This window comes from Haliotis rubra, unplaced genomic scaffold, assembly GCF_003918875.1.
Source record: "Haliotis rubra isolate DU_JTF1 unplaced genomic scaffold, ASM391887v1 Scf274, whole genome shotgun sequence".
Lineage (NCBI taxonomy): Eukaryota > Metazoa > Mollusca > Gastropoda > Lepetellida > Haliotidae > Haliotis > Haliotis rubra.
In genome coordinates this window covers 217676-243660 of record NW_025766825.1, presented here as the reverse complement: position 1 = coordinate 243660, position 25985 = coordinate 217676, and the positions used below count along the sequence as shown (strand labels likewise).

At 41.3% G+C, this 25985-nt stretch overlaps 2 protein-coding genes across 3 annotated transcripts in view; one reads left to right on the top strand and one right to left on the bottom strand.

Annotated features, from left to right (window-relative positions):
• The window catches only part of LOC124280784 (nodal modulator 1-like), a 50161-nt gene extending 47596 nt beyond the window's left edge, over positions 1–2565 (top strand). The window contains 3 exon segments of the mRNA XM_046716754.1: positions 271–390; positions 1292–1384; positions 2237–2565. Coding sequence (XP_046572710.1) covers positions 271–390; positions 1292–1384; positions 2237–2389 — 366 coding nt within the window. The 3' untranslated portion in view covers positions 2390–2565.
• A 5022-nt stretch (positions 2566–7587) lies between these two features.
• Positions 7588–25213, bottom strand: LOC124280785 (protein RNA-directed DNA methylation 3-like). Of its 2 annotated transcripts, XM_046716755.1 has the most exons (5): positions 25055–25213; positions 19660–19951; positions 17238–17503; positions 10124–10194; positions 7588–8514 (listed from the first exon to the last, which is right to left on the bottom strand). In XM_046716755.1, the coding sequence occupies exons 1-4, from the start codon at positions 25104–25106 to the stop codon at positions 10163–10165; spliced, it is 642 nt and encodes a 213-aa protein (XP_046572711.1). In that variant the 5' UTR covers positions 25107–25213; the 3' UTR covers positions 7588–8514; positions 10124–10162. The 2 variants fall into 2 exon arrangements, with proteins under 2 accessions (XP_046572711.1, XP_046572712.1); XM_046716756.1 differs by lacking the exon at positions 10124–10194.
• Between the last annotated feature and the right edge of the window lie 772 nt (positions 25214–25985).

The window sequence follows — 25985 nt, the reverse complement described above, 5'->3', positions numbered from 1 at the left end:
TTGAGGTCTTGGGAACTATACCAAACATCATGAAGTAGAGTCAGGTTGTTGACCATATCAAAGTCTTCTATGTTTAACATGGGAGATACGTGTTGGGTCTACCAATGGATACCAATGCTTTCACCCCAGACTGCAGTATCCCCCAAGTTACCAATGGATGGCCATAGCGAGGAGTCTCACACCTAGGAGGCCTGGATGGTTCGTCTGTGTCACCTGATTGTGTCACCTGATTGTGTCACCTGATTGTGTCATGTTGTTGTTTCTGTCCAGGTGTATACAATCCGTGTAGAGAGCACCCTCCATAAAGGCATGTACGACTACTCACTACCGGAGGTGCTGTTCACCGCCAACACCACGTACCATCACTTCACACTTGTCTTCCAGCCCAGGGTAAGAACACTTTGTCGAGATCCATTTCCTTGCCTAGTTCTATCTGTCTGAATGTTTTATTACTGCTAATTACTTTATTAATACTAAATTCACAGGCCACTCACTCACTGACTCACTGGGTGAAACTTGAAACCTACATGTTGCCATGGTTACTTGTATGTTTTTATTGAAAGAATTTAAAAAAATATTTTGACAAACTCTTACTTGTCCACACAAAATCGACCTTTGAACATGCTCCACACAAAATGCCTTTGAACATGCTCAATGCCTCTAAACATGCTCCACACCTCGAAACAGCTGCTAAAATCTGTCTACATTATTGCACCACTAATACATTTGTTATGTGCAATTTCACATGCTTTGTCAGTATCAAAGATCACCAAGAATAACATTCTCAACTCCATGGGAAGAGTCGTGTATGTTTAAATTACATTTATGACGTCATTCCATTGTCTGCTCAATCCATTTCCTTTCAGGAATGGAGCGATGTGTACCAGTTTCAAATTTAAGACTTCATTTTGTCATTTTGACATTTAATTTTGCTAACAGAAATATTACCAATACTTTGAATGTAATTTAAGTTGGGTATTATCCTCGTAACTCTCCATTCCTTAAAAATAAGGGGCGGCGGAGTAGCCTAGTGGTTAAAGCATTGGGTCGTCCCGCCGAAGACCCGGGTTCGAATCCCCACATGGGTACAATGTGTGAAGCCCATTTCTGGTGTTCCCCCGTCGTGATGTTGCTGGAATATTGCTAAAAGCGGCGTAAAACCAAACTCAGTCAGTCAGTCAGTCCTTAAAAATAATGGTCAATTATTTTTAAGGAATGGAGAGTTACTCGGACATTACCCTCTACATAATGATGTTGCAGTAATTGTGATCAGCTTGTCTCTCCGTTTCAGCGCAAGTCTTTGGAGCAGGAGTTGAGCAGCGGTTCCTTCCTCCTCCTCCCCCTCCTCCTCAGCGCCGTCTACCTCGCCTACAACTACCAGAAGGTGGGAGACTCACTTGTAGTCTGACTTACATGGCTCAAGTCTCATTTTAATAAACAACTCGGGGAGATGGGTAGCTTTGTGGTTAAAGCGTTTGCTCATCACACCAAAGACCCGGGTTCGATTCCCCACATGGGTACAATTTGTGAAGCCCATTTCTGGTTTCCCCTGCTGTGATATGGCTGGAATATTGCTAAAAGCGGTGTAACACTAAACTCAGTCATTATAAGCAACTCCTGTACACTAATATGGACAGTTATAGAAGCAAGATTTGTGGGATTGTCTTAATTGCTTTGACGAGGATTTACAGGTGTGGTGCTCAAATTCATGCATGAAGAGGCACTACAGAAACCACTCGCCACAAATTGTTGGCCAGTTAATTGTCCAGGAACTGAATTTCCAAAATCAGTTTACTACTCAAACCTGGCAGAATAATAGTTGTTTCAAATGTTGATTAAAATGCATTTTGGAGGTTATGTCTGGTGTCTCTATATCTAAGGTTTCTTCAGACCGCCTCCGTGGTGTAGTGGTTAGAGCGTCCGCCCGGAGAGCGGAAGGTCGCGGGTTCGATGCCTGACCGCGTCATACCAAAAGACGTTAAAATATGGTACTTGTTGGTCCCTGCCTGGCGCTCGGCATTAATGGGAACAACAAGGACTGGTCGGCTCGGAGTCAGCATACTGCGGCATGGTATCTCAGTGAGCTGGCACTATAAAACCAGCTTAAGTCTGGGCTAGTACAAGCAGCCGCACATACACATACACACGCATGCACGTCGTCATATGAGCGAAATATTCTCAAGCACGACGTTAAACCCAATTTCACCTCACCTCACCTAAGGTTTCTTCACTTCAGGTCCTGCCTTTTATGAGTCAGGGCATTGATCAGGTCCAGAACATGATGAAACCACCCCAGTATGACGTCATGGCAACCACGCCGGAACCAATGCAGGACATCAGCGCCTCGGCTGCTGCCGCCAAGAAGAAAGCCAAGCCTCGCAAGACATGATTGTCATGATTTATAGGAATTGGATCATTTGTGTAAATCATGGCCAAGGATCCTGATCCACAAAGTGTTCGTAGCGTTACGACCTATCATGTACTTTCGGATGGCATAATGCTACGGACGCTTTGTGGATATCTTCCAAGACTCGCTCTATGAATCTTCTCATTGGTTTGTTGATGGGTGGACAGGGCTCGATTTAGTACTTTGTTACTTGCACTGGTGCAACCCAATATTACAAAGTGCAATCTAGCTATTAGCTGAACTTGCACCTTGTGCAACTCAATTTTTGAGTGGGTAAACTCTCACTAAAACAACTAAATAATTCAATACCATATTTCTTACATTGCATATTGCAATAAAAGCAGTGCAACTGGAATTTGGCTGGTGCAACTAGGTTTTTATCTTAGGTTGCACCTGGTGCAAGTAGGTTAACATCTCTTAAATCGAGCCCTGGTGGAAGTCTGCGTATAAATTTGATTTTCTGTGAATTTAGTCCAGACTAGAATAGATGGAGTGTGATCAGGCATCTTGTTCCACGTCTTCTTTAATTCGGAATTAAAGGGCATTACAGTGTGATCTCATCACAGCCTCGTAGACTTTCAGTCTTAGCAAGAATCTAGTGAGCGCATTGGCCTGAACTAGGCTCATAGCATTATTTTCATCACTTGTTTTCCTTTAGTTAGCTGATCTTACTAGACCGAAAAGCATTTTACTCAGTTTCAGGCAAGTGGCTAAATTTGCAGACTGGTTTTCTTAATACCTATATGGGAATTGAACCTGGGAATAACGAACAAACACTCCAACTGCTTGGCCACCCACTGCTAGATTCTGACCATAAGCACCAATATTTAGTATGTGTTTGTCTTGGAAAGAAGTAGGTGATTTGTTACGAAACAAAAGTAGTTTTGAACTATAGTGTTATAAAAAATGTTTTGAACTATGCCATTGGTGTGTGTTGAACATAATTCCTTATAATGTTATACCCGTGAAGATCCGGGTTAGATGTGATCTTCAGTAACCCATGCTTGTCGTAAGAGGCGACTAACGGGCTCGTGCTTAGTTGACACATGTCATCGGTTCCCATTTGCGCAGATCGATGCTCATGATGTTGATCACTGGATTGTCTGGTCCAGACTCGATTATTTACAGACCACTGCCATATAGCTGGAATATTGCTGAGTGCGGCACAAAACTAACTCACTCGCTCACTCTTATAATGTTATGCAGTTTGAGAGAAAGTGAAAGATTGGCATGTGTGGTGTCACGATATCTAAGTACTAGTGTGAGTGTAGGCAGACATCATGTATATTGTACAGTTGTATCATAATCAGTGTTTCACATATTTATATGGATGTTTGTGGATGTTCCTATCACCATCGGATGCATTGTTTCTGGTGCACCTGATATCTCATTGATATTCATGATTAGGCCTAAAGAAATATAATTGTTGTGGTTACGATTACCCGACCAACCCTTAAATTATAGTGCCGATCCTCTTTTTTTAGAGGAATGAATAAAATATGCTTTTAGATGCGATCGCTTTTTCACGGTTTCGACTGACATCGGCCATTCTGATAGAGAAAGTCGACAGGATGGCCACAAGCATGCAATCTGAAAATTAATTAAATAAACTATAACACATTGATAAAAAATGAAAAAAAAATATATATACCTACCTATCCTAAATTTTTAAAGAGGTGTGATCAGAACCACAACATTTTTTTATTGGCCTTTCTGGGTCATTTGATTGTTTTTTGGATATCGCATTTAAGTAAAGATTGTAGACTTGAGCCATGACCAGGGCTTGGGTGATATGTAAGTGCAGGTTGTATGTGATGTGGTCTACTGACAAGCCACATAGACTCTGTAGTATCAGGGATACTCTACAACCTTATATAGTCTCCCTGGTAGTATGCATGAGCACCAGCATGTTCAGGTCACTAATCAGTTTGTATAGGAAGAATTGTGGATGAAATGTTTTATTGTATTAACCTGTGTTGAGTTAACCTGACATAGATGTTGCAGCCATACTGGCTTCATGTTCACAGTCAACCAATCACATTCCTCCATGTCTTCAACAACACCATTTATGGTGTCCTCCCACGCTATCATGGAATATTTCTAATCATGGGGAACACCTTCTCGCTCATAGTTTATCATCTCTGCTTGTCTTCAGGTTACAATGCATATGACGTATGTCGCATAGGACTTTAACATCTGATCAGTTAGAGTGACTTTATAGATGCAGCCTTTTGAGTGATGAACCCATGAAGGTCCGGGTTAGAATGTTAATTGTAAATGTGAAAACATTTTTTGTTGGTTGAGTTAAAACCCTAGGGTTTTAAGGAGCCACACTGTCTGCAAGTTACAGTGCAAGGAATGTATCATAATCTGTCACAGTTCAAGGTACAGTACTCACTTGAGTTTTTTCGCTTTTTACTTGTCATATTGCATATGAAAATATTGTTACACGATAAGACTGACAGAACCATGATTTATTTACAGCTGTTTGTACTTGATGTTTTGTATTGCAATGTGTCTATAAATAGATGTGGGGAAATCCCAGCCTACCCCAGTGTGTGTCGGGACATGTTTGGTATGTTTTTACAGGGAGTGAATGTTGAGAAATGCAGTGTCAGCAGAAACGAGGAATGTGATATACAGACCATTTAAATGTCTTGGGGAAGCTTGGCTGGGATGTGTTTTAACTACATGACACTACTGCTTCAGGACATCCATCATTCCAGTCGAAAATCTTTTATGTCAGATATGATTAAATTACATAATGTATGTCCTACAACATATTTTGTGAGTATTGTCGTACGCACTTTTTCACAAAGCAAACTAGAGCGGTCACTGGGTTATGATCATCTCAGATCTGTCTGACCCGTGAAGATCTGGGCTAGAATTGATCTTCAGTAACCCATGCTTGTCTTAAGAGGCGACTAACGGCATCAGATAGTCAGGCCCGCTGACTTGGTTGACACATGTCATCGGTTCCCAATTGCATAGATGAATGCTTATGCTGTTGATCACTGGATTGTCTGGTTCGGCTTGATTATTTACAGACCACCACCATATAGCTGGATTATTGCTGAGTGCGGCATAAAACTAAACCCACTCACTCACTCAGATCTGTCTGTGGAAATGGACTAAATGGAATAATAGCCCCTCTGTCGTTTCTGGTAGGCGTGGGCAAAAGACCAGAAGCTATGATGTTCTGGTCTCTGGATTGTTGGGCGGTAACAGTTACAAGAGGGTTGTGGTTTTGTTCCCCCTCAGTTTAACAACCATGATACCAGCCCCACCCTCCCATGAATCCACAACACCATACAATTCGTCACTTTGACACTCATTTGTCACCTCTAAACTCAGTATACTTATGAACACAGATCTCAAATGAACTGAGACAGGGTCAAATTGAATTTAAATCTCTGAACAAATTTGAAATACATCCAAATATAAGCGTGACATTGTTTACGTACACCATTATTTATCTGAGAAAGCGTAGTCCCAGATATAACGTGTTAAGTTATTTATCTCGTAAAATTTGAATCTACATATAGGACTAATTAAAAACATGATTGTATTTGCATGTACAACACTACTGTGTCCCAGATACAATCTGAATGAACCCTGAATCCTCCAAACCAATATGGAGTTGGTACCGAATATTACCGTAGATAGGTCAGCCTTTTAGATAAGCCGAGGTCCTAACTTGACCCTTAAAATCAATATTAACATGGTATGTTCCGTACATAAGCCGAACAACCGAACTTTGTTCATCTTCTGTCATGGTCAGTCGTCGGAAAATCCGCATTGAATTAGAATGTGCCTTCAGTAAACCCATGCTTGTAAGAGGCGACTAACAGGATCGGGTGGTCAGGCTGGCTGACTTGGTTGACACATGTCATCGGTTCCCAATTGCGTAGATCGATGCTCATGCTGTTGATCACTGGATTGTCTGGTCTAGACTCTATTATTTACAGACCGCCGCCATATAGCTGGAATATTGCTGAGTGCGGCGTACAACTGAACTCACTCGCTTAATTACGCAAGTTTATTCTGTTGTTACCCTATCTACACTATGGATTTTGCATATCTGGACGTTTGCGATGTGTTATAATCGTGTTATCCTCCAATACTTATGACTTGGATCAGCACCATTTACAGCCATCGCAACAACCTTAATCTTGTAGAGTCTTCACCGCCTGGTTATTTACAGGCCAGTCAAGGATAATTTCCTCCTATATGTATGTTGTATAATGAATGTTTTCTCAGTTGATTTCATTCAGTTACAAAGGCCACCATAAACTTGTCAACTCCCAGGTTTCCCTAAACGTATCTGTTGTCATGGTAATGGTCATTTCCCAGGAATGTCCCAGAATGGTGTGAGTATGTATGGAATATCAATAAATATATACCAGTGATAAGGATTGGTGTTGTGTTTTGTCCTTTCATATGATTTCCACTTGCATTGTGTCTTGAAGTTGAACGGAATGTCTTCGGGAAGGTAATGGAGACTGATTATTCTAGGTGGTTAGTGTTGTATATTTGTATGGTTCCTCTGAAGTATCAGACAGGTGAGTCATATCTTTACAAGTGTTGCTAAACAAAGGGCACACCACTGGCAATTATGGCCTTTTTGAGGATACAGCTAGTCTGTCTCACAGTCCCTGAACCACATTATTCTCCCTACTGCCTAGCCCTCCCTGCAATGTTTAAAAGCCCTAAATGAAGCAAGTCTAGATTTCTCCAGGTTCTGAATCTCTGGTCTCCCTGGGTCTCATTTTTCAATTTAAGTGGGTTTATTTGTTACAATCAAAATATATACATTCAATGACTAAGCGTTAGTCTTGGATACAACGAATTGAAGGCCTTTTAGAAAGGTAAAAGGTCCAAATTTCAGTTTTTTCAAGTCCATGCGAACCCCACTATTCTGTGGCTTTGACGGATTAATCTTAATGGTATATTTGTATGGTTCCTCTGGAGTATCCGACAGATGAATCCTATCTTGACAAGGTTTGCTAAAGACAGGGCGGTTTAGGACATACCACTGGCAATTAGGGCCTTTTCAAGGATACAACAAATTAAGGCTTTTTAGGGTAAAAGGTCCAAATTTCAGGTTTTTTCAAGCCCCTGCGAACCCCACTATTCTGTGGCTTTGACATGTTCTATTCTACCATGAACAAAAATAGACACCAATTTAAAGGTTTTTATTCAAGTTGATTGTGGCTAATAATTATACAAACATTGATACAACCATGATACAATATAGTGGTAACATCCGGGGGTATATAGGTACAAGACTCCTACATACAAATACATAACGTTTAGGAACTGTTCTGTAAATGATCGCAGAAACATCCAGCCAGATGACACTCACGAATGGCTGATGATCGTAAAAGTACTCCGGTTTGGTTGAAATAAACGTCGCTAGCTACCTTAAAGAAGGAATTGTAATTTCCCACATGTACACACAAGAAATTGACAGACAAACGGAACAGGTTTGAAATATTGTAAGGTGGGTGTTGCTTTTGGCAGATAGAAAAGCAGGAAGTGGTGGTTTCTGAAAGATAGGGAACCGAGAAAGACTCGTTCCTGACAGAAAGAAGAGGGAAACGGATTCTTGCAGAAAGGCAGAAAGGAAAACGGCAATTAGTCGCTTCTGGAAGACAGAAACGCCTTTTTCTGGAGCTTAGGATGGGGGAAAAGGTTTCTGGCCGATTACCACAGGAACACAGGAAGGAGTTTCTGGTCGGTGGAACGTGGCACAAAAACAAAGAGTCGTTATAAGAGTTGTTTCTGACATACCGGAAGGAAAAAAAAAGAATGATTTCTGAAACAAATGTTAAGTTATAATGTTAAAATGTAAGAAAAATGTCGTTTCCAATGTGAAATAATTATTCGGTTAAGTGCTTGTGGCTGGTGAACGTTTCTGGCAGAGGGTTGTCAAAGAGAAGTGGCTACAAAATATTCGCTGCGATCACTGTCAGAACATTTTCCAGTATAATTCTACACGTTGCCTGCCCGGATGTTCGCCAGTACATGGTATGGTTGTCGTGACACGACGAGCTGCATGGGCGGTGATGACAGGTGCCCCTACGTCTCCCACAGCGGCGTCACCTCTGCAAGAAAGGTTGGAGCAATGAGGACGAGATAACGTATGAACATTATGCTTGAGACGAAACTTATGTACACCCCTGAAGATCCGGCTTAGAACTGGGGCCTGTTTCACAAAGCGATCGTAGCGCTACGACTATCGTAAGTCTATGTTAAAGTGGGGCGGTGGGGTAGCCTAGTGGTTACAGCGTTCGCTCGTCACGCCGAAGACCCGGGTTCGATTCCCCACATGGGTACAATGTGTTAAGCCCATTTCTGGTGTCCCCCGCCGTGATATTGCTGGAGTATTGCTAAAAGCGGCGTAACACCAAACTCACTCACTCACTCACTATGTTAAAGTATGGGACTTACGATCACCTTAGCGCTGCAAGCGCTTTGTGAAACGGGGCCCAGGGTGCCGTTGTACAAAACAACCTTAGCGCTAAGATTACCTTAAGTCTATGTTAAGGTATGGGAGTTACGGTCAACTAATTTCGCTTTGTACAACGGCACCCTGGTCTTCAGCAACCCGTGCTTGTAAGAGGCGACTAACGGGATCGGGTGGTCAGACTCGCTTACTTGGTTGACACATGTCATCCTATCTCAATTGCGTTGATCGATGCTCATGCTGTTGATCACTGGATTGTCTGGTCCAGACACAATTATTTACAGACCGCCGCCATATAGCTGGAATATTGCTGGAGTGTGTCGTTTAACAACAACAACAACAACAACAACCAAACAACCAAACAACCAAACAACCAAACAACCAAACCCCTAAAAACGTCTATACAGCAAACGAATATAACATCCTCTAGATAAATTGCCAGTGGAACCAGGGTGAGGGCTAAACGCTTTGACGGCATACCTTGTTCATGTCATGGTGTATGCCGTGGGCATGGTATGATTAAATGAAACACTAGTCCACTACAGGTAGCCCAGGATTAGACAAATAAAAGTATGATCAAGAATGATAATGATTCACATGCGACGCTCATAATACCATGAATAAAAAAGAAATTAGTTGCCACAACCAACCCCAACATTGTTAGAAGCAAAACACGCGCTATTCCAGAAAGAGCAGTCAAGTCATGTGAAGAAATGGAACACAGCGATTGGCTTAATCTTCACGTAAGTCTGCGAAATGATTTAAATATTCGTACCGTGTTAATATTTCTTGCTCATGTGTTTTTTCCATATAATTACAGATAAAACAGGAGGGAAATATTTCATATTCTAAATATTTGAGGGACGGGTAACATTCCCGTAAGAGGCACCGCAATTTGCTGTGCGGAGTTGCGCCCATTGGGCTAATATCCTACATTGAACTTACAAGTCGTGAAATATTGCTAAAAGCGGCGTAAAACTATATTCCCTTACAATTCTAAAGGCTTTATTCACTGACACAAATAATGTTGTAATAAATGTATACACGAAAGCATATAAACGTCCTATTTCCTACTTAATGAAAATAACAATGGCATGATGTCATTTCCGGTACGATCTGCGCGCCGAATAGTAAAGGTATATTATTAGTTCTGGCTCTTTCACCTTAAAGTGTTGTGTACTGCTCGACACAGGTGTGAATGTTGTTACTCAGTTAGTTCTGACAGGTGTTAGTCCAATATTGCATACCTGTCAGTTTGATCTGAGATTGCACCGGATGTGACGTCATCACTTCCACAGTCCATTACTGTGCTCTATTTCTAAATAGTAAGAAAAGCAGGACATTGAACAGGAAACCAAACTGACGTGATTGACGTCAACAGGTAGTAAAATAGACAGAAATAATACCATGTTTGATAAACAATTCACAGGTTTCAAATCATTGCCAATGTCAATGACTCACGCAGACCGTCGTTCTGGTAGAAGTGTGATCAAGCAGGTACCGTATAATACACACAAAGAACTTAGTTAAGCATCCCTGACATATTCACGATTGAATGGACCCGTGAAGGTCCGGGTTAGAATATTGGCCTTCAGTAACCCATGCTTGTCGTAAGAGGCGACTAACGGGATTGGGTGATCAGGCTCGCTGACTTGGTTGACACATGTCATCGGTTTCCCATTGCGCAGATCGATGCTCATGCTGTTGATCAGACCGCCGCCAGATAGCTGGAATATTGCTGAGTGCGGCGTAAAACTCAAGTCACTCACTCACGATTGAATGAGCCCAATCTTAACCCTTTCGAGCATATCTGGGACATGATTGGTCGTCGTATGTAAATAAGGGGATCTTCCTGTACATAACCTGGTCCAACTGGAAACTGCTTTACACGGGGAATGGCGTGTACTGCCCTTTCAGAGGATCAGGAGGATGACAAGGGGTATGAGGAGGATAGTGCTGGCTGTCATACAGTGACATGGAGGTGACGCTCTGTATTGACCTTGAATCGTGTAAGACACGCAAAATGACATTTTGAATGTTCACATTCACAAATAAATTCAACATTAAATATTCCAGGGCCGTACTTGAACAGACATGGGTTTGTATAAAAATCAGTGTTTTTATCAAATGAGCAATTACCAAAATTTGATCTTATTGATATCTGGCGGGAACTAAATCCTGATTTAAAAAAATATACATGGTGGAAAAAAACCTAGACAGCAAGCAAGATTGGACTTTTTTTTAAATTTCGCAGGACATGTTAAATCATTCACTTGATTCTGACATCATACCTGACTATAAAATAGACCATTCAGGTTTTATTTTTAGTTTAGTTAGTTTTATTTTCTCAAACACTATTAATCAAAAAAGAGGAAGGGGTTGCTGGAAATTCAATACTTCTTTACTCTTAAATCCCGAATTTGCTGATTTAGTCAGATCAATCTTCCAAAAAATACTCAGATATTGACTCCTATGTTGAGAATGTGAATGACTCAGATATCAAACTTAAGATAGATGACAGCTTATTCTTAGAAACATTTCTGATGAATGTTCGAGGTAAATCAATATCTTTTTCATCTTATCTTAAAAAGAAAACAAAGGACAAAACAAGTGAGTTAGAAACTAAAATAAGAGATTGTGAAGATACTATTAGAAAAAAATTTCAAAACGTACATGAAGCCTTACTGTCTGAACTTTCTAAATTAATATCAGAACTACAACAAATTAAGGAAGAAGAGATACGAGGAATTCAACTCAGAAACAGAATTCTATGGTATAAAGAAGGGGAAAACCAACAAACTATCTCTGTCACTTAGAAAATAGGAATTATGTCAGCAAATCAATTAATAAAATTATTACAGATAAGAATTAAGAAATTACTGACAGCGATGCGATCTTAAATGAACTTGAAGAGTTTTATAAAAAACTGTATTCTTCTGCTGAGAACTATGAGAATGATGCCTGTTTAGAAAATGTGATAACTCCAACCTTGAGTCACTAACAGAGAGACAAATTGGAAAAAGAATTAAACATAAATGAAATATCATTGGCAATAAAATGTTGAAAAATAACAAAAGCCCCAGTATAGATGGATTTCCAATTGATTTCTTTAAATTCTTCTGGAAAGAACTTAAGGTCTGGATTTTCAGATTTATCAAAGATGTATCAAAAGAAATAAGATGTCTCTTACCATGAAGAGAAGAGTTATCACTTGTATACCTAAAGCTAATAAAAATAGGAACTTATTGAAGAACTGGAGACCAATTACTTTATTAAATGCTCTGTATAAATTAATAAGTGCATGTATCTCAAATCGGTTAAAAAACTACCCTTGATTCCCTGATACATAACAACCAGACTGGATTTATACCTGGCAGAACATTAAGTGAAAACACAAGGCTATTTTATGACATTATGTTTGAAACTAGGAAAAGAGACATGTCAGGTTTATCAATTTTGATTGATTTCGAAAAAGCAGTTTCCAAGGATTTTATCAATTCTGTAAAATTTGGTTTTGGTCCAAAGATTATACGTTTGAATAATGTCTTAACATATGACACAACTTCATGTGTTATTCAGAATGGGCATCTCTCTGATCTCTCTGATGATCAAGAATACAAATTAGGTCAATATGCAGATGACACTGAATTATTTTTGGATGGTTCAGATGAAAACTTGTATTCTGCTATAGACACACTTAATACATTTTACAATATGTCAGGACTAAAGATAAACATAGATAAGACTAAAACAATCTGGACTGGCTCAAAAGCTGGTAGCAAGGATATACTATGTCAAGATTTGAATATAGACCGAAAGAAAACAATTTGAACTATTAGAAATTAAAATTAAACCGGATTTGAATGATGTATGGGTTATTAACACAAAGAAAAGACTGGAAGAAATTAATAGATTACTGGCAGCTTGGAGAAAAAACCATTTGACTCTGATAGGGAAAATGACTGTTATTAAGACATTGGCTCTTTAAAAATTAGTTCATATTTTTAACATTTTACCTAACCCTCCAGAGGATTTTATCACCGCGCTTGAGAGAGTGTTTTTTAAATTCATCTGGAATGACAAAAATGACAAAATCAAACGGAGCACTTTAAAAAAGATTACAAAATGGGGGGTCTACGCATGATTGATATTAAGACCTTTGTTAACGCCATGAAATTATCTACACTCAAAGTATACTTTAAAAAAATTAAAAAATCCTGGTAACCCAAATTTTCAGAATATAGTTGCAGTTGCTAATCCTTTTGGGAAAGATGTTTTAAAGGCATGGGAATTCTATTGTATCAAAAACACTATAGATGCAGAGAAAATTAATGAAATCTTATCCCAACCTTTATGGCTGAATAACAATTTTAAAAATTCAAATCACATCATTAGTCACTGGGCTAAAAGTGGAATCTTGACGATCAAAGATCTTTGTGATGAACATGGGTTTATATCCTTTGATCATTTGAAGCTTAAATTTGATATAAGAGGTACTCACTTAGATCTTGGATATGTTATATATATTTTACCTGAACCCTGGAAAAAGACTATAAAGGAATATAGATATATAAACATTAATGACCTTGCCATAAATTCTCTCCAAAAGGATTTCACATCCCCCCAATAAAAGGTTCAAGAGTATTCTATGATAAATTGTTATCTGTAAATGTAAACCTCACATGTGCCAAAAAATGGGAAACATTATTTGATTGTATTGATTTTGATTGGCATTTGATTTTTGATATTTGTAGAAAGAATTTAGAGATGTGAAACTGTTAGATTTTCAATATAAATTTCTGCATGGAATTTTTTATATCAAAAAAGAACTTTTTATGATGAATCTGGTTGACAATACAATATGTTCTTTTTGTAATGATTCTGTTGAGACCTTATGCCATGTATATTGGGAATGTGATGAAACCAAAACTTTCTGGAAGAAACTTGAACAGTGGATTACGAAACGTATCTAAACACTTAATTTGACAAAATCTTTGATCTGGTTTGGCTTTTTAGGTAAGAACCCATTACTGAATCACATAATCTTATCTGCTAAGAGGTATATTTACACTTGCTCTTTGAAAAAAATTACTTCAGGATATTGAAAGACATACTTACCACTGAAGCATACATCTCCAGAAAAAAATAATGATGAAGCTTTTTAGCAAAATGGTTTCCTCTCATCCCTGAATTTAACCATGAATGACTATTTAACCAAAACATATTACTGATATTGATATTGAATGTACATAATGTACTATATCGCTATTGAACCCACTAGCTGCTATGTACACATATTCCTCTATATGCTTGTACTCATCATACTTTTGTACTCATCATATTATTGTACTCATCACATTGTGAACAATAAAAAAAAAGAAAGAAAATAGTTGCATAAAATCCTATGGTATCTGGTTGAAAAACATATCTTTTCAAACACGAACGACTAAACCCAGATAACAAAGGGGCAATTTTGTCATTTCTAGGGTATTCCTATTATGTATGTATTTTAAAATAAGCGGAAAATGTTGTGATATATCAGTGAGTGAGTGAATTTAGTTTTACGCCGCAATATTCCAGCTATATGGCTTCGGTCTGTAAATAATCCAGTCTGGACTGGACAATCCAGTGATCAACAGCATGAGCATTGATCTGTGCAATTGGGAACCGATGACATACGATATATAAAAAATCCCGCGACCTAGACTACCACGACCAGTTGCCCGACTTCCATTCTGTGGAAGACACAGTGTCTGAGTGGGTGTAACTGCTGACTTGGTGTGCTGCGGTTAGGTGCCTGACTCTGAGGGTGTGGATTCGAATCCCGGATGGGACTCCACCCAACAATAGTACTGGAATCTGTACTTTACTGAGAAAGTGTAATCCCAAATATAACATGTGTGAGATATACAATTTGTTTCCGCGTCATAAAGTGTGCAGGATTCAATACGGGAGAGTTGTTTTAGTGTTAGCTGTAATACATATGACCACTGCTTGCCATGCATGCAAGTTAAATATATTGCTGACAAAGCATTATTTGATTATATACTTTTATCGATCATCGATCAGCAACGAACAACCCAATCAGTGGCACAAAGCTTGAACCTTCAAACAACAGACTCTCTTGTCATGACGAAAGCCAATGGTGCAACTGTGTGGTAGCACACCTTCGAGTTCTTTCTCGTTATTTCGAATATTTAAAAACAACATATAACGAAATTTCGATTTTCTGTCATAATTTCAAACATTTTCTCGAAATGTCAATAGTATTTTCGCCATTTAAATTGTTTCATTTTTTCAAAGTTTCGATTCTTTTCTCGTTTTTTCAATTCTATTTCTAAGGGGAGAGAAAATTCGAATTCTTCCACCTTATTTCGATTATTCGAGCTACCGAAATACACGCAGCTAAGGTGTGCCCGTTTCTCCGCCCATTGTGTGTATTTTATCTACTGTGTTCCAGTAAAGACGTAACAGTGAAACAATGACAAGACAAACTTGTAATAGAGAGAAAATGATTGAAATAACGAAAAACAAAATCGAAATTTCGATATAGAAAAATTGCAAAATTCGGCATTCAAAGTGGCACCACTTGGCTTTCATTGTGAAATCAAAGTAAGTTTGAAGTCTATGTATTTCAGACCTCTGACTATGGTAAAGAATGTCTCTTTCCAAATGAGGAATTTCTGGTTAACGACTTATACCTCCAAGTTTAGTAACTCACACCTCCAAGTTAAATAACTCATACCACAGTTTATCTATTTCCTGATTAACTCATTTTTATATCTACACATAATACATTGCGGTATTAACTGCTGCTGATATATATTAATATTTTGTGACGTTATATTAAAATATAATGTCTTTATATTGATAATGATCAAAGAATATGCTAATGTATTCACGCGTAGCTTATTCCAACCTACACTGAAGAACATCGAAGGTGACAAACATCGAAATGACCTAAAACCAAAACACCTCTGCGATTTAGACAATGCAGTTCAGTTTGGATATATGTCCATATAAGGTGACCTGGAGGTACACGGGCGGTTGTGCAGATGACTTCACATTGCAATGAAAGATGGGTGACCTTTGACTCAGCATGTGTTCCGCGATATGGCACTTGACGTCGGTGTCGTGATGGCAGGTTTATCGGGAGAGAGTATTTACATGTGACACAGGTTACATAATGTAGATAGCAGCGCGCGTGTATGTCTGAGTATGTCTGTGTGTGCGTGCGAGTGTGCACGCGTGTCTTTGTGTTCTGTATAACATTACCAGACAATGGGACACGTGTGGCTAGACTTACCCCCCTGTGTCCACACAACAGAGACCCATGCTGCCCTCGCCTACATCCTTACACGTGTATCAGTGGGCATGGCTAGACTTACCCCCTGCGTCCACACAACACAGACCCATGCTGCCTTCGCCTACAGCCTTACACGTGTATCAGTTGGCGCGGTAAAACTTACCCCCTGCGTTAACACAACACAGACCCATGCTGCCCTCGCCTACAGTCTGACACGTGTATCAGTGGGAGTGGCTAGACTTACCCCCTGCGTCCACTTAACACAGACCCATGCTGCCCTCGGCTACAGTCTGACAAGTGTATCAGTGGGCGTGGTAAGACTTACCCCCTGCGTCCACACAACACAGTCCCATGCTGCCCTCGCCTACAGTCTGACACGTGCATCAGTGGGCGTGGTTAGACTTACCCCCTGTGTCCACGCAACACAGTCCCATGCTGCCCTCGCCTACATCCTTACACGTGTATCAGTGGGCGTGGCTAGACTTACCCTCCTGTGTCCACGCAACACAGTCCCATGCTGCCCTCGCCTACATCCTTACACGTGTATCAGTGGGCGCGGCTAGACTTACCCCCTGTGTCCACTTAACACAGACCCATGCTGCCCTCGCCTACAGTCTGACACGTGTATCAGTGGGCGTGGTAAGACTTACCCCCTGCGTCCACACAACGCAGTCCCATGCTGGCCTCGCCTACAGTCTGACACATGTATCAGTGGGCGTGGTAAGACTTACCCCCTGCGTTAACACAACACAGACCCATGCTGCCCTCGCCTACATCCTTAAACGTGTATCAGTGGGCGTGGTAAGAGTTACCCCCTGCGTCCACACAACACAGACCCATGCTGCCCTCTCCTACAGTCTTACACGTGTATCAGTGGGCGTGGCTAGACTTACCCCCTGCGTCCACACAACACAAACCCATGCTGCCCTCTCCTACAGTCTGACAAGTGTATCAGTGGGCGTGGTAAGACTTACTCCCTGCGTCCACACAACACAGTCCCATGCTGGCCTCTCCTACAGTCTGACACGTGTATCAGTGGGCGTGGTAAGACTTACCCCCTGCGTCCACACAACACAGACCCATGCTGCCCTCTCCTACAGTCTGACACGTGTAACGGTAGCTGTACCAGTAGGAGGTTCCGCCATTCTGTGGACACTGGCGATACCAGGAGCAGTAAAAAGGGCTGCCATTAGACTGCATCAAGGGGGCGTATGAGTTCTTGCAGATCATCTGGTAATACCACGCGTTGTTGCCACCCGTCGTTGACCTTGTTGTCGGGGAACGTGAACTTGTTCTCGTTCTTGACCTTCCCTGATTCTGCCTGGAACGTTAATCATTTAATTAATTAGCAAAATGAAAAGATAACTACAAATGAGATGCATGTCGAAAGGTCTTTATCTTGCCATTTTCTTGAGTTGTAAGCATCAGAATCTCTGCACAAAAATGCAGACATAGGTCAAATTCGACACGTTGTTTGGGGGTTTTACGCAAAATAAGTGAATACGCTCATTTGTGGCAGGACATCTTTCCATTACGTGATTGTCATATTTGCATGCCGTCGATGTATGTACTGTTGTGTGATGTCAGGAAGTAACATATAAAGCGATCCATTCATACACTTTTCGTGGCAATTTACATTTTACGCCAAATGGCATATTTTTCGAGGTTAATCAGGATTAATTTTCTTAAGATGATGATTTACACTCTACTGCCTCTACAAAATATCACCTTGCTGTTTTTGAGTCGGTCAACCATCACATGTTACTGCGGACCTGTTCGATCAACATGCAAGGTTACTGCGGACCTTTTCCATCAACCTGCAAGGTTACTGCGGACCTGCTCCGTCAACCTTCATATGTAACTGCGGACCTGCTCCGTCAACCTGCAAAGTAACTGCGGGCCTGTTCCATCAACCTGCATATGTTACTACGGACCTGTTCCGTCAATCTGCATACGTTACTGCGGGCCTGTTCAGTCAACCTGCATACGTTACTACGGACCTGTTCCGTCAACCTGCATACGTTACTACGGACATGTTCCGTCAACCTGCAAGGTTACTGCGGGCCTGTTCCGTCAACCTGCATACGTTACTGCGGGCCTGTTCCGTCAACCTGCATACGTTACTGCGGGCCTGTTCCGTCAACCTGCATACGTTACTGCGGGCCTGTTCCGTCAACCTGCATACGTTACTGCGGGCCTGTTCCATCAACCTGCATACGTTACTGCGGGCCTGTTCCATCAACCTGCATACGTTACTGCGGGCCTGTTCCGTCAACCTGCAAGGTTACTGCGGGCCTGTTCCGTCAACCTTGCATACGTTACTGCGGGCCTGTTCCGTCAACCTGCATACGTTACTGCGGGCCTGTTCCATCAACCTGCATACGTTACTGCGGGCCTGTTCCATCAACCTGCATACGTTACTGCGGGCCTGTTCCGTCAACCTGCAAGGTTACTGCGGGCCTGTTCCGTCAACCTGCATACGTTACTGCGGGCCTGTTCCGTCAACCTGCATACGTTACTGCGGGCCTGTTCCATCAACCTGCATATGTTACTACGGACCTGTTCCGTCAACCTGCATATGTTACTACGGACATGTTCCGTCAACCTGCAAGGTTACTGCGGGCCTGTTCCGTCAACCTGCATACGTTACTGCGGGCCTGTTCCATCAACCTGCATACGTTACTACGGACCTGTTCCGTCAACCTGCATACGTTACTGCGGGCCTGTTCCGTCAACCTGCATACGTTACTACGGACCTGTTCCGTCAACCTGCAAGGTTACTGCGGACATGTTTGTTTAACCTGCATATGTTACTCTGGACCTGTTCGTTTAACCTGCATATGTTACTGCGGACCTGTTCCGTCAACCTGTATACGTTACTGCGGACCTATTCCGTCAACCTGTATACGTTACTGCGGACCTGTTCGGTTATTCTGCATCTGTTACTGTGGACCTGTTTGGTTATCCTGCATCTGTTACTGCGGACCTGTTCCGTCAACCTGCATCTGTTACTACGGACGTGTTCCGTCAAACTGCAAGGTTACTACGGACTTGTTCCGTCAACCTGCATATGTTACTGCCGACCTATTCCGTCAACCTGCATATGTTACTGCCGACCTATTCCGTCAACCTGCATATGTTACTGCGGACATGCTCCGTCAAACTGCAAAGTTACTGCGGACCTGTTCGGTTAACCTGCATATGTCATTGTGAACCTGTTTAGTCAAACTGCAATGATTACTGCGGACCTATTCCGTCAACCCGCATACGTTACTGCGGACCTATTCCGTCAACCCGCATACGTTACTGCGGACGTGTTCCGTCAACCTGCACATGTTACTGCTGACCTGTTCTAACCCAGATTCCCCATAAGTTCTACAGAGACGCCTAGATTCCCCATAAGTTCTACAGAGACGCCTAATCATCACATGAAAGTAGTTGAGCTAAAGCCTTCAACATTAGTGTCCCGGTATTCACCTGCCCCAGGACGACCCGCTCCAAGAGTTCCAGCTCTTCCAGGTGTTGTCACCGCGTCTGGTGGACCATCTGTCAGAGCTCCAGTAGTCGGAGTTACTCTTATAGCTGTCCACCCCTCGCCTGGACCCCCACCGGTTCTGGTTGCCATAGTTCCACCCATAGCCATCTGAGGATCTGCTGTCCCACCGATTCCACTTCTCTGGCTCCGTGCTCCAGCTTGACCGACGAACGTTGTTCCATCCTCCCAAGTTCCACGACGACGACGACCTCCGGCGTCCGAGAATCACCGAATCTGGGGATGTGAATCAAAGACATGCTTCATTTATTAAATAAACAGACATCACTTATTGTTATTGATTCTGCCATCGCGCTCACCTATATGATGGTACCCGTGAAGGTCCGGGTTAGATCTTCAGTTACCCATGCTTGTTGTAAGAGGCGGCTAACGGGATCGGGTTGTCAGACTCACTGACACATGCCATCGGTTTCCAATTACGCAGATCGCTGCTCATTCTGTTGATCACTGGATTGTCTGTAGGGGTGGGTATTGTGGAGAATTTTCATATTGCGATATATTGCGATGTGAAAGCATATATTGCGATGTGTATTGCAATATACTGCAAGAAGTTTTTTTAACAAAAAAACTACTTATAATCGAGTTTATGCTTGATTTATAACGCAAAAACACAACAAAATCACTATACTTGATTAGGCTTTAATAAAAACTTTTAATCATGACAAAATAAAAATGTAAATAATGTTTGGCACAAAAAAATCAAGGAAAGGAACAATTTAAAAAACGGAAACATCCGAAGATTTCCGAGTGTTACGAAGTTTTCCGAATGCATGTCAAAATACCGGTTTTCGATCAGCGCATCGCAATACGTATCGTTTATATGTCTGAACCGGCAAATACCGGTAAACCGGTTATATTGCGCAGCCCTAATTGTCTGGTCCAGACTCGATTATTTACAGACCACCGCCATACAGCTGGAATATTGCTGGGTGCGGCATGAAATATGAAACCAAACCAAAACCAGCTATATGATGACGATCAAATACATAATGAGTCTGAACCAGACAAACCAGTGATTGACATCGTGAACATTGATCCATGCAAAACAGCTACGATGAAAAGCATCATATGTTACTAAGAAAGGTATGATACTCTATGGATAAACTTACAAACAGATCACCTGCATGGCACCAGTCAGATTCCATGTTTCAAGATGGAATAGTGTCAACCGAGTCGTGGTTTACCCTGAATATACGCCAGTGCATAAATAGCAATGTTGAGGCATAATCTGTCTTCCAGGCGCTAGATACTACACTTTAAGAAACCCAGCCTGGCTCAAGTGTAGAATGAATTGGCAAGATTAGACTGCCGCATTTCTAAACCTGAAATCGTTCTGGGTGCCATGTGGATTTTATTTAATTTGCAAATATGTGCATGTACGCGTACAAGTCAATGGATTAAAGTCAATAATATATCTTTTTTTTCCAGGACTAATTTTAGGTCTTCTGGAATCAGTGATCATAAAAAATAAAACTCCGATATTTAATCATCCAGAGACAGGGGACTTCCTTGATGGGCAATTTAGAAGTTGGGGTGATGAAGAGGGAGGAGTGCAGAGAAAGGGACAGCCAGGTGTTCGAGAACGGATGGAGACGGCACAGCACAGGTTAATGAATAAATAACTTTGTCTGTGAACGTTCTTCTCGAACACCTGTCTGTCCCTTTCTCCGCACTCCTCCCTCGTAACAAACAGTGAACTGTGTCAATATTTTAATGATAGTTTGTTAAACAACTTTTTTATTTTTCGGACAAAAATTCTGCAAAAAACCTCACAGAGTATGAGGTATGATGTTTTGATTATGATCAGCGTTTCATTGAGTATTTTATGTTTATTAGTTGTCGAGTTAGATAGCAATTCATCGGTCCACTTTTGAGCCAAACGGACTGTAGTGTTCTTTTGAAATCAAGGTCCGGGTTAGAATATTGATCTTCAGTAACCCATGCTTGTCGTAAGTGGCGACTAACGGGATTGGGTTGTCAGGCTCGCTGAGTTGGTTGACACATGTCATCGTATCCTAGTTGCGTAGATCGATGCTCATGCTGTTGATCACTGGATAGTCTGTTCCAGACTCGATTATTTACAGACCGCCGCCATATAGCTGGAATATTGCTGAGTGCGGCGTAAAACTGAACTCACTGACTCACTTTTGAAATTATGGATTACATAGAAAAGATGCAATGGCAGCTTTGTCAAGTGTAATTTGTTTTGTAAATCTCCCGTGTTGTGTGTTATAACAACACATAATGGTGTTCTGTTTATATTTCTGGTGTCAGCCATTTTTAATTATATTGAATTTTATTTCGAGTACTGTTATGTTAACGCTGGTTAACTAAGGTTGAATCAAGTTATAATAATAATAGTGCATTATATTGCGCTAATACTCCACGCTCATTGCATGCTCGAAGCGCACATAGCTTGTAGTCTTAGTTTTCAGGCCACAGAGATGTTGTGCTTGTGATTTGAGAGTTCTCAGTGGTCTGTAAGGCTGCAGTAGCTCACACAGGTACTCCGGTGCATCACTAGCAACGCATTTATACGCAAGGCACAGGACTTTATAGGATACGCGTTCTTTCACTGGAAGCCAATGAAGACTTTGGAGAATAGAAGTTATATGGTCATGTTTTCGCGTGAGAGTCACAATTCTTGCGGTAGTATTTGGTATTTTCTGGAGCTTATTGACTTTTATCAGAGTAGGTTGTTGCAGTAATCTACCTTGGAAATGACTAGTGAAAGAACAAGGATGATTGCCGATTGTTTGTTGAGATACTTCCTAATATTTCCAATATTTCTAAGCTGGAGGACTCAGTTTCTGTCCAAGTTGTTGACGTGGTTCTCCAAAGATAATTCAGAATCAAGATGGACACCTAGATCTTCAACTACCTCTGCTACCTTAATGAGATAACTCCCAATAGGTATGGAAGTGATATCAACTTTGGACCACCTCGACGTGGGTCCAACTATGAGGCACTCCGTTTTGTGATCGTTGAGTTTGAGTTTGTTGCTCAACATCCAGAGCTTAATGCCCTGAGAACAGAGGAATGTTTGTTCCAGAGCTGCAGCAGCTTAGGGAGAATGGGTTTCATCAGTTGTGAGTCGCCGGCATCGTGGTGACGTCCGATTTGATGTCTGTCAATGAGTTTATCAAGCTGTCCTGTATACAGTGTAAAAGGATCGGTCCAAGGACAGACCCTTGTGGCACACCACATGTAAGTAGGACAGGACTGGTATCTATCACTGAGGTAGGACTTAAACCAACTCAACGCTATTCCCTGGATTCCAAACTCTGCGTTAAGGCGGGAAATCATTATGCTAAACTGAAGTACAAAAGAAAGTATACACCTGGTGATTTGGGATTATTTGAAAAGTGTTGTGATTTTGACTGGCAGATTCGCAATTGGGCACGATATCTGTGGTGTTTTGGCAACATATTAGGAAAGTCTGTGACTTATATATCACTATAAAAACTCTTTTGAAAACATTTACGTCGCTCTTTGGAAAGTAATCCAAAAGCACCGGGTGTGTACTTTCTTTTGTACGTCAGTTTATGTCTATTCCCTATCATTCCCCTAATCAATTTCAAGTCTGAGATCATTCAACACCATGAGGAGCGAAGTTTCAGTGCTGTGATGTTTGTTGGCGATACGCAGATTGAAAGAGGACATCTAAGTGGTGAGTTTTCAAATGTTCAGAGAGTCTGAGACACACTGCTCTTTCAATCAATTTCGACAGAAAAGGCAGATTGGACACTGGTCTGAAATTCTAAAGTTCTTCACTGTGTGTAAGGAGGATTTTTTTCAAAATGGGTTTGACAATGGCTTGTTTAAAAGGAGATGGCATTGTTCCAGACCTGACACTGGAATTCATTATGATCACAATGACAGGCAGAAGAATGTCCAAAAAAGTTAACTCTGGTTGCTAGAATGTTGGTAACCTCATTTGACGCAGGTAACTCAAATTAAAATACAGTCAAACACCGAATTGTTTCGAATTTTTATGTGTTGAATATACATTCGTCTCGAAGGAAAAGTTTGTTCACTGCATTCATCATTTGTCGGTTGTGTCGAATTCAGATAACTCGAATGACTTACTTAGGCTCTTTCAATTTCGACACAACGATGTCTGGCTGTATCTCACGTGCAGTCGATTGTTTAGAGTGAGTGAGTTCAGTTTTAGCAATATTCCGGCAATATCAATGGGCACTAAAAATGGGCTTCACACATTGTATCTATGTGGGGAATCAAACCCGGGTCTTCGGCGTGACGAGCGAACGCTTTGACCACAAGGCTACCCACCGTCCCCAATTGTTTAACTATACGTTAAGGAAGTATATAGTGCAGTTTGATTACATACCAAGGTTGAAGTGCGTGAAATAAGGAAAGATATCACAGCAAGCTCTAGCTCAGGTTGTAACGAATTACTACCACTGTGACGGTTGGTTGATTGTAGTTTATTGCATTGCTGCATGGCGGCGGTCTGTAAATAATCGAGCCTGAACCACACAATCCAGTGATCAACAGTTTGAGCATCGATCTACGTGACGATATTGTAAATCCTACCTTCGCTTTCACATGCCCCCATGAAGAGATTCTGTTGCATGTTATAATCGCTAAAGTATACGTTGTTTTGTCATTCCCCATGTTGACATATCAAGCTCTGAAGTTGTGTTTATTTATGAGAATGGGCTGAGTTTAATGCCGTTTTTAACGCAGTTCGGGGCAGTGGGGGTAGCCCAGTGGTTATAGCGTTCGTTCGTCACGCTGAAGTCCCGGGTTTGATTCCCCACATGGATACTATGTGTGAAGCCCATGCCTGGTGTCCCCCGACGTGATATTGCTGGAATATTGCAAAAAGCGGCGTAAATCAAAACTCACTCACTCACTTTAACGCAATTCCTGTTACATCGGTCAGCTTGATGTTGGAGGGAAACCCGAAGACGGGTAGGATACTATCCAGCCAGAAACATATTATAGCAAACAGGGATTCGAACTCACGATCCATAGGTTTCTGGCAGATAGCTGGCACTCTGCACTGCAAATTGCAGGACTTTAGACTACTGGGCCGCCCGTGTCCCCTGCTTTAATGATAGCAATTAGAGTTCAGAAACAAATCTGCATTTCTACTTGCTCGAGTAGATAGTGGCTAAAACGATGGCTCATCACTTGAAAGACGATGGTTGGATTCCCCAAAATGAGAATTGCTGGAATAGATAGGATCGGACTGTTCTTAAAACGGCGTAAAATACTCGCCCACTATTTATATAAATATAATAAATCATATTTCTAAACACGTTTAAGGTTAATCAAAATAGAAGTACTTACCTACTAAAGCAAGCGAGCAAGCTAGCAAGATAACATGTACATGAAACTCCATCGTGACAGAATCGCCCTTAGAGGCTCGACTGGCAACCTGTGGCACTTATGAGTTGTGAGGCAGTTCTGCATGTCCGTCACGTGTCACATGCAGTGGCGAGTACAGTCGACTACAGCTTCTACAGCTCCTGTCATGTAGGGTTATGTTACAGGCATCCGCTGGAATCATAAAACAGTATTAAAAAACTCGGATTTATAATGTTGGTGTATGTATGTGTACATGTCTCGAGGTGTATTGTGTTGATTGCTTGGGCAGGTTTAACGATGGTGTGCGTGAGTGCAGAAGTCTTGTATTCATTTCGGCTGAAAGAACAACAAAATGATTCTCGGCATCGTCGTGTCAAGCGGAGGGGGAGGCTCAGGGTTAATGCTTTGGCTCGTTACGCCGACGTAATATATACATACATATATATTTACAATTTAACTAGCGGCAGCATCACCATTCACTCGATTTGCGTACATATATATTTACAATTTAGCTAGCGGCAGCATCACCATTCACTCGATTTGCGTACATATATATTTGCAATTTAACTAGCGGCAGCATCACCATTCACTCGATTTGCGTGCATATATATTTACAATTTAGCTAGCGGCAGCATCACCATTCACTCGATTTGCGTACATATATATTTACAATTTAGCTAGCGGCAGCATCACCATTCACTCGATTTGCGTACATATATATTTACAAGTTAGCTAGCGGCAGCATCACCATTCACTCGATTTGCGGAAATATATATAAATTTTACAATTTAGCCAGCGGCGGCATCACCATTCACTCCATTTGCGTACATATATATTTACAAGTTAGCTAGCTGCAGCATCACCATTCACTCCATTTGCGTACATATATATTTACAATTTAGCTAGCTGCAGC

What these genes read in the sequence shown, in the direction of transcription:
- LOC124280785 (XM_046716755.1), bottom strand. Translation starts at nt 25,106, where the DNA reads ATGGAGTTTCATGTACATGTTATCTTGCTAGCTTGCTCGCTTGCTTTA. An exon ending in TTGCTCGCTTGCTTTAGTAG is followed by an intron (nt 19,952 to 25,054) that starts GTAAGTACTTCT and finishes TCACATCCCCAG; the next exon opens with ATTCGGTGATTCTCGGACGC. An exon ending in AGCGGGTCGTCCTGGGGCAG is followed by an intron (nt 17,504 to 19,659) that starts GTGAATACCGGG and finishes TTAACGTTCCAG; the next exon opens with GCAGAATCAGGGAAGGTCAA.